The sequence below is a fragment of the Mobula hypostoma genome, chromosome 4 (genome assembly GCF_963921235.1).
Source record: "Mobula hypostoma chromosome 4, sMobHyp1.1, whole genome shotgun sequence".
NCBI lineage: Eukaryota > Metazoa > Chordata > Chondrichthyes > Myliobatiformes > Myliobatidae > Mobula > Mobula hypostoma.
The window spans coordinates 168633983-168650871 of NC_086100.1; the positions used below are offsets into that span (position 1 = coordinate 168633983).

At 40.6% G+C, this 16889-nt stretch overlaps 1 protein-coding gene across 2 annotated transcripts in view; it reads right to left on the reverse strand.

Moving 5' to 3' along the window:
* Positions 1-536: 536 nt before the first annotated feature.
* g3bp2a (G3BP stress granule assembly factor 2a) overlaps positions 537-16889 on the reverse strand; it is a 37424-nt gene continuing 21071 nt past the window's right edge. Inside the window, exons 4-12 of one of the 2 annotated variants that reach the window (XM_063046947.1) lie at positions 14538-14711; positions 13494-13581; positions 11319-11421; positions 9685-9865; positions 9192-9293; positions 8709-8811; positions 6155-6283; positions 5005-5123; positions 537-3484 (exon numbers count right to left, since the gene is read on the reverse strand). In XM_063046947.1, the coding sequence (XP_062903017.1) occupies positions 3218-3484; positions 5005-5123; positions 6155-6283; positions 8709-8811; positions 9192-9293; positions 9685-9865; positions 11319-11421; positions 13494-13581; positions 14538-14711 (1266 nt within the window). In that variant the 3' untranslated portion in view covers positions 537-3217. The remainder of the gene's footprint in view (positions 3485-5004; positions 5124-6154; positions 6284-8708; positions 8812-9191; positions 9294-9684; positions 9866-11318; positions 11422-13493; positions 13582-14537; positions 14712-16889) is intronic. The other variant, XM_063046948.1, reaches the window with a different exon arrangement.

Below are 16889 nucleotides of genomic sequence, written 5' to 3' on the forward strand. Positions count from 1 at the left end.
CCCAGCTTCTCCCATCACCTTCGAGAATGTCCTCCTTCCACTCCCCCCACCTCATCTTCCCCCTTAATTTCCAGTTCTGATGAAGGGCCTCAGCCCAAAACATCAGCTGTTTATTCACTTCCATAGATGCCGCCTGATCTGCTGAGTTCCTCCAGCATTTTTTTGTGTGCTGCTCTAAATTTCCAGAATCTGCAGAATCTCTCGTGTTTACTGTAGAATATATGCATTAAATATTTATACTGGTAACTTCTACAAAGACTTGACTGAATGAATCTAGAATGGAATATGTAAACTTCACTTTAACATTAGTTTAGGACTTACCTCAGTAGGGATCTTGTCATTCCTTTCCTTGAAACTTGCTGTACGTTAACTTGACCCAAAAGGGGAAATACTGATTTGTTCAGGAAGTCTTCACTCACACAGAACGAGGTTTAACATACCTCTTCGCACCCCCACCCCCAAGATGGAAATGCTAAATAAATGCAAATTGTTAAGCAGGACACAGGAATTATAAAACTGAAAACAAATTTAACTGCTTCAGACATCAGTAGTTTATTGTATGTTTAGTCCAACACATTCAAAAAAGAAAATCAAATATGAAGACTTGCCACCTGCAACACGTGTAACTACTGTGCTCTAACAGCATAAGATGGCCAAACACAGATCAGCTTCTGAAGATGGCAAACCATTTATTATCTACAATACCCACAAAAGCTAAGGTGGTAAAGCCCATCTTATTGGTAAAAATGGAATGATATTGCTCCAAAAATGCAACATATCATTAGCTAGTGCCACCCAATAATACACATTCGTCGTGGAAAAGTCTACTAACTTCGCTTTGGGGGGTATTGAGTATTGTAGGAAGTAGGGAACCAGGACTACAGCGCACAATAAAATTCAGTGAACAGATCACCAGTGAGTAACCACATTCTGATGTTACCAGATTCAGTTTTTTAACCAATGTTTATTGACAGTGAGAAGCAAGCCAGATCAAAAATGGCTCATCTGCCTTCCTCAAGTTAAGTAAACTTGTACCCAACACTTTCTGGAAATAGTCTCCAGTCTCCAAAGTGGTGTGAAATGAAATTAAAGTTAAATGCCGGTGAGGTGAAGCAATCAGCACAGCAGAAACTTGTGGAATTCTGGTAAACTACTTGGCAATGAAATTGTGCAAATGATACTGAAACCAAGTTCTGTGTCCAGGGGAGGGCTTCAAGTAAATCTGTGGGTGGGGGAGACGTTTAACTCTTCCTTGCCCGATGGAAACTTCAAGTACAGTATTTCCAGGCCACATTAATAGATCTGATGTAGACATCAGTTGGAAAAAAAACTCTAAACAAGATTGAAAACACAAAAAACTGCTAATGTATCCCAGAATTTGAGAAATAGTGCAAGACTACCATCAAACAAGGAAGACCTCAGAAATTTTCAAACAAAGACAAAACCAACAGACACAATTATCCTTTCAATCAACATCTACAAACAAGTAAACTTCACTGTCTCTGCTGGTTTTGCTCAACAGTCAACAAGTGACAGCCTCAAGCTGTGCGTGTAAACAAATTTCTGCTTCAAAAACCACTGCGCTACCAGTAAATGTGCATTGTTGCTAGAAGCTGTGACTTAATGATATTCCCACTCGTCACCAACAGCTTCCACCCGTACCAAGCTAATGTGTGTATCATTACACTTTTGCTCCCTCTCAAAAACGGGGTCTAGGCCAAACCAACCAGTGGTACGAGGGGAACGAGAAGCTGCGGATTTTGGCTTGAAAGCTGCAGTATCCTTGATGTTGGCCAACCTGTTTTATTTCAAAAGAAAAAGAACCCGCAACAATTACTGTTGAGCTTTGCATAATGTAGCTTTCCCTTAAAGTTATATTTTATATGAACTGATCACAGATGACTACACACCTTTAAATAACCATTTATGCAGTAAAGTATAGCCATAACCATGCTCTTTTGCATATCTCTCATAAAGGTAACAGTAATGGGTTTTAGTTTTTTTTTAAACATCTAATTTTCCAATGTAAAACACAAAACACAAGCAAAGCAACCATGTGGTTACAGGAATGGTATAAAAACAGCTAAGAACAGGTGAACAGGAGATTGTGCAATTTTCTTTTCTATTTAATACTTCTGATTTCCCACACCCCCACACACAGAGCAAGGATGCTGCAGCTTTTTGCATCTTTGCATTTCATCAACATACTAGTGATTCCATAAGGTATTACAGCTGTTCAGCTTTGTACTGAGTTAGTACAATCCATACAAGAGTTGCCAGCAAGTCTGGAATGACGTTATCAATAGAAGGCACCATCATGCTCTTTACACTTTGAAAGAACGAAAAACAGTAACATTTAGCTATGATTTTTCGCTGCACATTCACAACTGCACAGATCGAGGGGAAGAAAACTGGTGTCAAGCAGCGAGGCATCCCTGTATTGCAGTGGGGTAGATAGAAAAAAGAGAGTAAGCCACCAAACTCTTGCGCTCAGGGCTGTTAATCCAAGTTCACAATTGCTTTTGTATATCAATTTTTAGTTCAAGAAAAAAAAAGTCCATCTCCATCAGAAACTGTTTCAAACATTGTCCATTATGGCTAACAGATGTGGGAAAACAGCGGTCACAGCAGGTATAAGATTCAAAGCCCACATCTGGTCAGTCAGCCTTCCCTGTCGAAGCAGACAGCACTGGATTTTCACCCGTCTCCTCCTGCAGTTGCCATGGCAAATGATGCTCTAAGAGTACCTATTAGTGCATTATGACGAGTGCATGAACGCAAGTTCTTGAGCCAAGTATTTCTAAAAGGAAAAATATCAAGGCAAGCTTCTCCAATTGCACCAATTTGTTTTCCTCAACAGAACTGGGCATAAACTTGACACATTTATAAAATAAAGCAGCCAAGTTGCAAAGGCCCATGGTTGTTTCTTTTTTAAACATATAAAGGGGTGGATCTTCAGACCTTTAAAATGGGTTCCAATTAAATTGAAGCCTTTTGCTCTATTTTCCAAGTCTTTAGACAATGGTTTTTGCTTTTTTTTTTGCTTGAATCCTGTTCCAAAAATAGGGAAAAAGATCAACTGGTAAAAAGAAGGCTGTTTTCACAAAGAAATGAGAAAAAAACAGGCCGTGTCACATTCCAAAGCCAAAATTAACAAAAATGCCAAAATAAACGAAGAGTATGGTGTCACCAGCAAGATATCAGGAACAATGAAGCCTTAGCGACGGGGTCCAGCAAAACGACCTTCACCAGACAAGCCCCCTCTGCCAGCCCCAGGGCCCGACTTCAGCGCCATACCACCTCTGGGTGGGGGACCCCGGGGATCGCGGTCTCGCATCATCCCACTGCCGATCATGCCTCGTCCAGAGCCCCTGTCGCTGCGACGGGTGTCCCTACGATCTTCACCCCGACGCTCTCCCTCACGGAAAGCTCTCGTTTTCTTCTCCTCCACATTCAGACGGACCTCACCACGGAACATGATCGGCTGCAGACAGAGATCTCAGGTTAATAGGCTCCCAGACAAAAACACTCAAGCCCCTTTCTTTAGCTTTGGACTTTTTCCAGAAAGCATCAATGCTGGCTCAGTGGATGCCCCACCAGACTCAGAGTCATGTGTTTACAACATGCTTCTTCCCACTAACAAGCCAGTTATCCAGGCTGGTATTCACTACGTGGCATTGTAGTATCAGAAATGCCGTCTTGCCAATGAGGTAACTAAACAATCCCCTAGATATTTGAGAAAAGGAGAAAAGATTTACAAGAATGCTGCCTGAACTGGAGGGCCTGAATTATATGGAGAGGATGGCCAGGCCATCTTTATTCCTTGGAATGTATGAGAATGAGGGGTAACCTTATATAAATGTTTAAACTCACAAGTTGTATAGATAAGGTGAATGGTAACAGTGTTTTCTTAGAGGTAGGCGAGACTAAAACTAGTGGGCATGGATTTAGGGTGGAGGAGGGGGGAGAATATTAAAAAGACACCCAAGGGGCAACCATTTCATGCAGAGGGTGGTGAGTATATGGTACGAGCTGCCAGAGGAAGTGGTTGAGACAGGTACTACAATATCATTGAAGAAGCGCTTGAATAGGTAGGTGCGGGGGCAGGACTTGAAGGGATATTGGCACAACACAGGGACTAGCTGCGTGGGCAGCATGAACCCATTGGGCTGAAGGGCCTGTATCTATGCTGCACAGTGCTACAACTCTGACAGGAATAAAAAAACAGTAATTCCCCTCTTTCACTTGTGTTGGCGTGTGGCCAAGTGGTTAAGGCGTTGGTCTAGTGATCTGAAGGTCGCTAGTTCAAGCCTTAGCTGAGGCAGCGTGTTGTGTCCTTGAGCAAGGCACTTAACCACACATTGCTCTGCGACGACACCAGTGCCAAGCTGTATTGGCCACAATGCCCTTCCCTTGGACAACGTCAGTGGCGTGGAGAGGGGAGACTTGCAGCATGGGCAACTGCATACAACTTCCATACAACCTTGCCCAGGCCTGCGCCCTGAAAACCTTCCAAGGCGCAACTCCATGGTCTCACGAGACTAACAGATGCCTATAATTCCTCTCTTTCACTAACATCACATTTTCTAATCACATTACTCCTCTTGGAAGTCTATTGTTAGCATACTGGTTTTTACAAATATTCATTCATTAGATTCAGGCCCTGCTGCCAAGGTGACAATTTGTTCGGCCTCAGTTGATGGTTAAGAACTGTTAAAGAGGCCAAAAGATCAGAAAACCAGATGGGTTTTCATGTCAATCTGTAAACTTCATGTCACCATTTCCAATATTAGATCTATTTACTGTAATTTATTTAAATTCCCCAGCATCTGTGATGGGATTGGAACTCATGGCTCAGATAAATGGACAAGTAACTTAACCACTCTACTACCTTTCCATGCTTTCACCACTACAGCAATGACTAAATTTCAAAAGCATCTTAGCACCTGCAAAGCACATTTGTATAACACAAGCTTGAAGACTGCTAGATAGATTAGTAATTACCTTGGCACTCAAGATTCTTTGTACAGGATCTGGGTCATCAAACACCACAAACCCAAAGTTGGGCAGCTTCCCTCCACTGCTCTTTGTATTGATACGAAGCTCAACTACATTGCCAAAACCTACCAGGAAAAACAGATTTAAGACATCAAACTCTGTAACCAATCTATTTCAGAAGACTCAAGAAATAGTTCGTAATTGATAAACACTGTACAATGATTTTGATTACTATCCAAATTAGAAGGATGTTTTTAAGCTGAAATAAGTGCAGAAAAGATTCACAAAGCTGTTACCAGGGCTTGAAGGAGAGACTAAATAGGCTGACTTCCCCCTCACTCCCTGGAGCGTAGGAGGCCGAGAGATGAAATTAAAGGTATACCAAGGTAAGGTGAATGGCTTGAGCCTCTCCCCCCTCCACTCCACTCCATAACTAGAGGGAATAGATTCAAAGTGAGTAGGGATACGAGGATCAACATTTCCACACAGAGGCTGGTGGGAATATGAAAAAGCTGCCTGAGTAAACAGGTATAATTATGATTTTTAAAAGACATTTACACAGGAATACTTTAGAGGAATATGGGCCAAACGCGGCCAAGTGGGATAGGCTTGGGTAATAATCTTGGTTGCAATGTTCAAGTTATACCAAAAGGCCTATTTCAATGCTGTATTATTCTATGACAAGCAACACAATCCCAGCAAGCAACAGATAAAAATCACTTTTGGCTCGCTCACACCTATGCACCAAAAGAAGTTTGCCTTATTCACACTAAACAAATGGTTATATAATTTTTGGACTGCTGTAAATGTGATACAGCCTGACCACTTTATACCCTTCAATACCGGTTACCAGTACCCTTTGCAAAATGAATACACAGATTACTGGTGAGATTGCTCTGCGTTGCAGACTGATCAAGTGACCTGTGATGATTCAAACCTTGAGTTCTGGAACTGGAGTAAAGAAGGAAAAAAATTAATTGAACCAGATAACCAAGTGAATAAAATTAAATGTGGGCGTAACACATCAAAGATCAGCAAACGCTTATTTCCTGGCAAGGTGGGAGATTGGTGATCCTCGGCTTAATTCCCTGTCCAGTTAATACTAAAAGATATCTGGTTCACCCCCATGTTTACAGCTAATTCATGAAGTACTCACCCATGAAGAAATCTTTCAATTCATTTTCATCAATGTCATGAGGTAAGTTGCCAACAAAGAGCTGGTGACTATCTGGGTAACGGATGATTCTTCGATTCTCAACCTCATTTGTATCTAGATCTCCTCGACCTGCAACATAAAGACGGTCTCTCAGTGCAATGTTAAAACTAGTTTCATATTTTGGCATTAAAAATGTATGCCATAAATAACACACGCTCTCAACCACCAGTGTCTTCACGTTTCCATACCTTCACCATTATAACAGAGACTAGATTTTATAAGCATCTCAGCAGCTAATATATATTATATATACTATATAAATTAATAATTACCCTGTCAGTCAGGATTCAATGGATTATCAAATACCATAAACACAAAGTTGGGCAGCTTCCAATATGTGAGGACCAACCCTCAGATCTCTTCCACCTGCACATCACTTGACCACAACAGCCAGAACTGAAGAAATTAGTTTCCAAAAAGGCTGATGGTACCCTGTTTCAGCACTCCAACATCCTGGCCCCTTCGCTATCTCATTACTATCACACTGGCTACCAACCAAAATAAGCCATTGTCTTCCATCAGATAAACAGAAAATATTATCTTTACCCTTTTGCCATTGATTTCATCAGTGTTCCTGGTCAATGACTCTTACACAGCTATGTCTTCATTCTGTCTGATTCCCGTTTCATATTTCTTCTGTGCCAATTTGGTTATTGTTCAGACCCTCATGAACATCTTTGTCATCTACAGATTAAGTTCAGTAATACTCTGCCTTTTAACCCCACACCCAACACAATTCTTACCTTCACATCACACAAAAATTCTGCCACGCCCTATACTTGGAGTGACCAAATCATGACTTTGAGCCACAGGCTGCCATTTTATGTTAAAAACACCTCTCAAATTTCACCACTAAATACTGCTCAACAGATGAATATCAGGGATTTATGGTATCCTTCTGACCTTATTCCTGCAAGTAGCATCAGGCAACATTTGGCATATTTGCAATTTCCCTGCAGAGTATAGTGTTTGCGTACTATAATTCAAAATAAGAGTGACAGGGCTACTATTCATCTTGAATTGTACAAGATCTTATGAGAAAATGGCAGAAAGGATCATTAGAAGTATTTCAAGTGTGATCTTTCACACTTGGAGAAAGTTGTGCCCAGGGCAGACAGCTATAACCATATTGAAAGGTGGGGCAGGCTTGAACTGTTAAATGACTTACACCTGTGTGGATGTTAATGACATTGTGTTGTAAGAAACACAAGTATTGAGGAAAGAGCAGCTCAACCAGAATGGCAGACAATTCTGCAGTCATAGCTGAAGACAGCAAACTTCAGTGCTTTCTCATTACAGTTTTAAATGCCACAAGTTTTCATCTGATCATCCTCCTGGATCAGATTGGAGGGAATACAAGGTAACCATATTAAAATGATGCCAAAGGTTGCTTTATAGGAAGCTCAGAGCTATCAAAGCTAGATTTGTTATTTCATGGAATACTGCTTATGTCAATCACTCATATTCCAATGGGCATTTGTTAAAAGTGTTGCAAAAATTGGCTGCAATTGGAGATCAAAATCAAACAAAACTTCAGCACCTTTATTTCCCAAAAGACTTATAACCAGAATTGAGAATAACTAGGCTGTCAGCTCAAGCAGCAATCAAGATGATGGATAGGTGGATTTCTATATTCCATAAGACTGAGTAAGCAATAAAAACTTAAACATTCTGTATGTTGGGCTGGTTCTGATCTTTTGAACATTAGTACAAAATGGTTGTAAGGGATCACCCCTGCCTGACACAACTGATCACTTAAATGCACTCTGGGACCCAAATCCAGTTCCAATTTATGGTATTAATCTAAATTATGCTCTCTTCACATGCAGAATATCAACAGTGGAGTACATCAAAACACATTTGGCTGAGGAGGGTGGTGACTCAGACCTTGCCATGGCCTTGCAGCTTATTTGTCTACCTGCACAGCATTTTGTAACTGTAACACTATATTCCGTAGTTATTTTCCATTTCAACTACTTTGATGTGCTCACAATGAAATGATCCATCTGAATGACATGCATTTTGAAGTTTTCATTGCATTGTGGAACGTTAGGGTGACGTAACAGACCTATTAGCACGCCGGTCTCCCCATGTACCCAGGATAAAACAACTACAGGACCAGAACAGAGCTATACCCTCCCCCCACCCCCAAATCAAAACAGTCATTTTGATGTCATCATCTTTCCTGTGAGCAGAACAAACAAGTCGCTAATGAAAATCAAAGGTATTTCTCCCTCAAACTCAGATGGCAGAGAGGAGATGATCATCATGCATGAATCTGAAATTAAATTTAAGCCAATTGACCCATGTCAGCACTAAAATGGCATTACTCTAGTTCTCCTTGTGCTTCAATTTCACCAGATCTGCCAGGTTCCAGACCAAACTTTTCAGTTCTGGTATCATCCTCCCGAGTATCTCCCCCATCCCCACCACCCTGCACCCTCTCTATTTCACCCATTTTGACTAGAAAACCACTTCAAAAATACATACTCACCTGTTCTGGGTCCACGGGGCACAAAGCCCATCCGATCTCGAGGACGCTGGTCTCTCGGCCGGGCGGGCTGAGACTGGGTCTCACTCTTTGCTTCACCTCGTGCCTGGAATGTTATTTGGGGGAAGGGGTGGTGGAAAGACAACAAGAAGAGAGTGAAGTTGCTACAATGGCTCATTGCACTAAATGTATACAACTTCAGAGTACACATCCCTTTGTATCTTAGTTCAGTGATGGAAAACATTTAACAGTTTTCACTACCTGACTAACAGAAGCCGTTGCCCTGATTTTTGCTGACTGACAATATTACTTTATCAAGGGTTTGTGCTATGAGCTAACAATAACTAACACAAATATCTAAGCTTGTCATTTTCTTTTCAAATATAATTACCTAACCCAAATTGATAAACAGACAGAATTTCTAAGCTTTTCTTTTGAAGAAAAGCAATAAATATATATTAATAAGCAGGTCCATTCACAGATTACCTGTGAGGCTGGCGCTTTAACAACATGGGCAGGAATTCCAGAGGAAGCAACTGTACCACTAGGAGGCAGATTTTTACTTGTCACTGAGGCCCAGGAGAAAGCCTGCAGAGAATGCAACACATACCTATGCTACTATCAAGAAATAAAGCATTCCCTCAAATACAAAAAATCCTGAGCCTATGATTAGGGTAAGTTTTTAGTCTGGCACCATATTGGTGAAAATTATGCAGGCCAATTGCATTTAACATTTCTACTTCAAAGATGTAATGGTCAAATTCAAACTACAACTTACCAGTTTTCACTATGAGCAGCTACATTTCATTTGTAAAAGTCGACTCACCCAATCATACTGTGTATGCATTTTTTTGGAGCCCTGACTATATTTTACTACAAGTACACTTCTATTTTTAATCTGGGCAGTGATCTAAAAGATAAAGCCAGAAAGTATTGCCTGGCAATAAGAAACCTATATAGAGAAAATACTGGTATTAACCTTGGGAGGCTCTTGAGGTTGAGAAGTAGGTTCCACTGGAGTAGGTGATGGAGCCTTCTCCTCCAACTCTTCCGTAGTCTTCTCCACCAGCTCAGGTTCAGGCTTTACCTCCTCAGTTTTTGACTCGGGCTCAGGCTCAGGCTCAGCAGCTGCCTCCTCCAATGGTTCCTCCACACCATTACTTTATACACAAACAAAGGGGAAAGTTCAGGACCAGCAAGATTTTAACAAAAGCCTGTGTGCGTACGCATGCTTGCACTCAACTCAACACACAGTAGCAATTTACAGAGGACAAGTTGGAGAGGTAAATATATACAAGAGATTAGTTCATTTTGTGTGCTAATAGTATCAGATCAGTACAAACAAAAGCCAGTTGAGAACACTGCAAATAGCAGAATACATAAAACAGAAGCACAATATCACACTGATACTTTCCCTACTGTAACTCAACTCTTGAGATTTGTTTTCTCTTGCCAAACTACTTCACAACACTGCTCTATAAACAATAGTAGAAATAACTTGAGACCCTGACAGGTGAATGGGCAGAGGAATCGATAACTTCAGTAAGAGATTCAAGATAAATGGTAAAAAAATTTAGAGGAAAACAAACTGTCACCAGACTGGTAGACGTGCAGAACCCATTTTCTTAAAGGGTGCACAGGATACTTTCAAGAAAGTACTGAGGTGCAGTAATCTGAAGATTGAAAGCTGGAAAGTGGAATTAATAGAATTTAAGAACAATGATTTGAGGTGGGCCAGGGCATGAGTGCTAGAAGGTAAGTCAATTTACTCAAAAATACAGATTCTATTTAGAGAACCACACTTCTCCCACAAAAATAGGACAGGAGAATGCCTCCAAAAGACTAAAGTGAATGAAGGATGGCTAAATTACATGCATCAGATCAATGGGTCGCCCAAGTGTCGCCACAAAGCTCAAAGATCTTCTCTTTGTATGCAGCAGCCTTGCTATTAGGTTATTTTTGTTTTGACCAGCGAGATTACAATAGGCTGATCAACAACCCTCTGTTGTAAATTTCTTCTCATTAATAGTACTAATCTCCCATTTAAAGAATTCTTACGGAAATGGTGGTTCCAACAACTGCAACACAATGACCTACATTGCAGCTGCATGTCCTTCAGCGCAAAGGCAAGTCACAACCCAGTTCCTCATGCCAGTACAGGGAATGTAGCCCAACACAGAGCAAGGACTCTTGTATATTGAATTGTCATCCAGGAATGCTTACGTTAGGTTTTCATGGCTCATTGTACACTGTGCTCTGTAACAATATTGGCTCATGCTGGCCATAGTGGCATTCAAAGTAGTCAACTTTAAACGTTATCCTCTCCACCAATAATCACCTCATTCTGCTCTCTGAAAACTTGAAGCCACATGGAAGTCTACAACCTGCTAACCTATCACTCCTGTTCTTCGCTCTGTTGTAAAAAGGGAATGTAGTAAACAATGGACCGTCAAGAACGAGGTTTAAAAATGACTTATTATTGCTTTCAAATATAATAATTATAAGACCATAAGATATAGGACCAGTAGTAGGCCATTCGGTCCATCGAGTCTGCTCTGCATTATATGTAATAGCTATTCATATGTTGTGACTTACAAAGCGCAAGGTATTTACCTGACAGCATGAGCCTCATAATAGGTATTGTTTGTGTTTTCTTGCACAGGCTCCGGAGAAAGTTGTGGTTCTTCCGGTTCCTCCTCAACCTCCTCCTCAGATTCTATAAAGTGCAGAGAGATTTAAAGAGACAAACTAAATTAGACATACGTCAACATTGAACATTAGACATACCTCATTACTAAGCTTTGGGAAGTCACATACAGAAGAATACATCAAAACTAAACTGCGACTAGTTTTGAAGAATTAATTTTAGTTTATAATGAAGGATTACCCAAAGATAAGAGGACAGCCAATGAAGAAATCCCTTTCTTCATTCATGAGCCATAGACCTTTGGAACACTCTATACCAAGCCGTTGTGGATACTCATCCCTATTTAAGCTGGAGATTTCTCATTGCAAAACATTGGCCATTTGACCAGCATTGAGCAGCACAGTTGTGTATCTGTGGCTATCTTAACACTTCACCCTTGCTGAAGCCTCCATTCCCTTTGTATCAACTCCACCTTCCTCTCCCTGTAAAACTGAGTCTATCCACAACCCTACTGTCATTGACACATGAACCTTACACTGCATTACAAGCCATCACTAGTCACCCATTTCCACTTCCTTATCATCCAGCCACAGCTCATTAGTTGCTAAATCCCTCATCAGTTCCTTTATTACCTCAACATTTGATCATTCCTCAGATCTAGTCAACTTCAAATAATTTGTAAATCTAAGGTCATTAGAACTCTTTGCACTATTTATGCACAGAATTCTGTCAACCCATCAACCATAATTTGATTGACCTACTTTAGCAGCTAATTAATGTTTTGATTTTAGCATTCTCATTCTTATTTTCAAATCCATGCAAGGACATGCCTTCGATATCTCTAACCTACTCCTTGATACTTATTTTCCAAAATTGTTAAGTTCCTACTCCTTTCCAGATCTATTGCGTATCCATAACTGACAGCCAGGTCTTCAGCTGCCAAGAGTCTCAGATCTGTTATTCCCTCCGTCAAACACAGGTATTTTTATGGCATTGCTTACTTGTATTCATAATCTCCATGAGGCTTGAGATCAACCCCTGTTGAATACGCTTCCATGGAGTATCATACAATGTCTTGTGATGTTAAAAGCACAATAACATGCTGAACTAACTACACCTCTGAGGAAGTGGGTCACATACCAGAAGTGGCTGGATGCCTTCTCAGAGCTGGAGGTAGGAGGAATCGGAGGGCGAGGGCACAAAGGAATGAGAGAGAAGGAGGAAGCAAAGCCAAAGATAGAAGTAGGGGAAAAGGGCCAGGTTCCAAGGAGAGAAGAAAGCACAAAGCAAAGGTTTGATAATGTATGGGAGGGTCAAGATAAAAGACAGGCCGCTAATAAAGAAAGCAGGCCTAGGACTGAAGATACAAGAGGGACCCAGCCAGCCATGGCAGTCTTCGGAAGCTGTCCTCAGGTTAAATGTTTAAGGATGAAACCTCACTGTCCTGTTCTGATTCCAGAATTGATCTGGGAAGCTTTCTATACAACAGTTAGAGGCTGTAAATACGAAGATAAGCAGACTTTCCTCAGACATTGTTTCCTTGTTAACCCAAGTACACTACTGTACACAGGGGGCAATAAATGGGCAAAGAGCGATGTGTTGAAATCACCAAGTGACTACACCTTAGATAATCAGTGGCTGTGGCTGCTGAACAGGAAATGGGGCTGCAGCTTGGAAGCAGGATAATTTCTACAATCTCAACTGGACCTTGAAAGAACTGACAAGCTTCATTAAAAGAAAGCTGCTATAAGCTGGAATCAGCAATTCCTAGAAAGGCAGCTAGGCTGGTCGATCACTACTTTATACAGATGGATAGTACTAGTCCAGGGTGCACTTAGTTTGCCTTTCAGAATTGCAGCAAGTGGCACTGACTTTCATTTGTATATTGCAATGGATCTGTCCAAACATAAGACAATCCACCAAAAGATCCCACACAAGCTGTGAAACATGAACAGGACTGTAAATTGACCCAATGCCAACTTTCAAGTAACAAACACCTTATTCGCAGTTCCTGTTAGTAGTTGATATTCCAATGTCGAAAATCGATATAATTTTTGTTAAAAATGCGAAATGAAAATATTTCAGCTTGGAGCTTAAGTCACTCCAGTAAATTTGCCAGCTGCAATGTTTAAACTTCTCACCTTCTTCCAGTTCTGCATCAGAATCAAACACTTCATCCTGGTAGCGAAATATATCATTGTGGACATAGAACTTGTTTGGAACAGAACCCTGAAATGTTTAGAAGAACAAAGGTTAGATTTCATGAACATCTTTAGTAGCATTGATGAATAAGAGTAATGTTAATAAACTCCACCACATGTATACTGTACAGCCCACTTTTTATCTAGTGCTAACATAATTTTCCAGATAAAACAAATACTAATTTGCTCAAATGAACCCATCAATAATGCAAACAATATTAAAATATTAACCAAGAGATTAGATCTATTTTAGAAATACTAGAATTATATTTAAATTTAAAGTCTCTGATATATAAAGACTCTGCTAACGAGAGGTTGAATTCCATTAAGTGCTTTTTATCTGGTTGATTAGTTACCACAACCAGGGAAGGTAGTGCGGATAAGCTCCCACTACCTATTAAATGAATCCAATGGTGTGTGTCTCAAATAGCCTCTGACAACTACAGGCCTTCATATGTGGCTTAGCTACTAAGCCCAACTGAACCATTTCTACTGACAGGAGAAGGGGCAAAGGCAGATTACTGCCGCATTAAAACTAGTCACTTCTGGCAGATAGAACTTGTCAGCCATGACTGGCAGCTCATGTAGAAGTAAAACTCTGATTTCAAACCTCTAGTACCTTGCAGCTATACCCACTAAATGGAAAGGCTTCAGGAGAAAAATACGGAGCTAGAGTCTCTAAGGCAGTCCCTATGTTGAGTTCATCACTGACTGGCAACTTCTGCAACTCCAGTGGTACCGGACTCTGCCATTCCTTTGGATTCATCAGCTGTGTAGAGAGGGCGGGCCTGCTACAAGGGCAACAGCTTGCTCTCCATATCATACTGCCTTGGCTTGCGCATCATGTAGACAGCTAGGATGCGATATCCATGGTCAACTCCAACCAACAGAGGGCCTCAATGGTTGCAACAGACTGAGGGCTACATCAACCTTGATTGCAATGCAACAAGATAATTGCCAGCGACATTTTGAAATACTGCATACCTCTGGTGCCAGGACAAATGTCTGCATGAACTTCCTCATTGGTTGACCATTGTTTGACAGCTCCCCCATCACCTGCACAACCACACCATCACCAAGGGTGGCATGTGCATCCACATGGCGAATCTTGGTATGGCAGTCACTGAACTGAAGGGACATAACCTTCTTGTGGATTTCCTGCAAGAAAGCAAGCACAGCTTATGATGAACGATGAACTTGATGTGGAAATGCAGTTGATTTGCTTAAATTCGCAAGATAAAATTTAGTAAATGAAAAGTTAATAGCAAATTCTGAAGCTTTATAGGAATGTACATGATCATTGCAAAAAACAGAACAAATGCATTAACTGGCTTGTCTGCTGATGCAGTAAATTACTAAATCGAAAAGGATTTAGAAGATTGGGAAGTGTGCTTTGAAGCTCTGGTCACAGCTGTGAGGTGAGAGAATACAAGAGCAGGAAATGGACAAGTGCACCAAGACTGTGCGGTTTTAATACTGGATTTTAACCACATAAATGAGAGCAAGCAACTATTTCATGTTAGAAAGGTAGCAAAGTGCTTCGATGTTCTCAGGAATTTCTGCAAACAACATATCCTAAAACCAAACTTGCAGCTAAAGTTTGGGTGAGAATAATAAACCAGGTTTGGTTAGCTAAAAAGTACCTTAGCAATTATCCAGAAGGGATTGAAATGCAAATACTTCAAAAGGGAGAAGAACTAAGACCTTAGCTTGGGTTTGAGTTCAATAGATACTACTTAAAGTAAACCAGACAAATTTGTTTATAAGTAAAGCAAAAGAAAAAAAAATCACTAACAGGTGTATAAAAAAAGAGAAGCTAACTATTTATACCTTGAGGCCCTCTTCACCATTGCCATTGACTTCAACCAGGCCAACTTCAGGAATACATTACCAAAATACTACCAGTATGTCTTCTGTCTCATTATGGGCCCTAACCCTCCTGACCATTACCAAAGATGCATACCAAGTCACCCACCTCCCAGTCTACATTTGGCAAATCAGACCGCTACTCCTCTCTACATACAAATGGAAGAAAGCCAAAGATCCAGTACACAAAGTTGTGCTGGTCTGAGTTAATAGATAAGCTTCTATGTGACTGATTTGAGTCAGTAGACTGGCCCATGTTCAATGTTCGAAGACCCAGCTGCCAGCCTAGATAAGCATGTCACCACCGTCACAAACTTTATTAGCATGTGTGTTGAGGACAATCTGGGTGTTCCCAAACTGAAAACTATGGTTTATATGGGAGATCCATTCCCTGAAGTCCAGATCCGCAGCATTCAAATCATGTGAACCCAACCTTTAAAAGAAATGTAGATACAATCTCTGTAAAGCTATTAGAAATGTCAAGAAACAATACCAGTCCAAACTCAAGTCCCAAACCAGCCATAGTTGTGACAGTGCTTACATGCTTAATGGGCTACAAAATGAAGTTGGGCAGCATCGCCAACAATAGCACATCCCTTCCCACTAAGCTTAACACATTCTATCATGTTTTTAACAGAACGGGATTAGAATGTCACTATATACCCCGACAGTCTCTACTGCACCTGAACCCAGTCAACATTTTAGATGCACTACCACTTTTTGCTTACACTCTAAACCTCATACCTACACCACAGTGAATGTCCTGTGTTTCCATATGCCCTGCCTGATGCTGCTTAAGAGTTCCTCTTGCCAAGAGTCACTTTGTCACTTTATCATTTCCTGTCAGTCTCCTAATGTTCAGATACTCCTGTGCCTAGCATCACTTTATGAACGTACAATCAGTCCACCTATATACATTTTGCTAATCCTATGTATACATGGCCACACTCAGTTTACTCGAGCATTGTGTCTCATTGGATTGCTTTTATATTTGTGCTTTTTATACTGCACCAGATTAGGAATAACAATCTTTTCAATCTCCTTTACACTCGTGTATTGAAGAATGACAATAAATAATCTTGATGGAAAAGTCAGTCCAAGTTTGCTTTCATAATGATGGACATCACTGCAATCAGTATAGACATAAGCAAATTTCAGAAATCTCTAATAAAAGGGGGAAACTGGGGCAAATGGATTTCCAATAGACATTGACAGACATACACTTTGGATTTAGATATGCCAGAACCTGACATTACAGATGGTGAAAATTCAGAGACATTGGAGGTTCAGGTAAATTTGGGGTTCCACATGAATGATTAATCAAAATATTTAGTAATTCCTTTTAACATTTACAAAGGCATTTCCTGATGTGATACAAGACCAATTCACACCACAACGAAACTGAAAGAAAATGTGCTCAGTGCACGAGAGTTTTGCATCAGCAAATCAACTATCACAATTATATGTCAA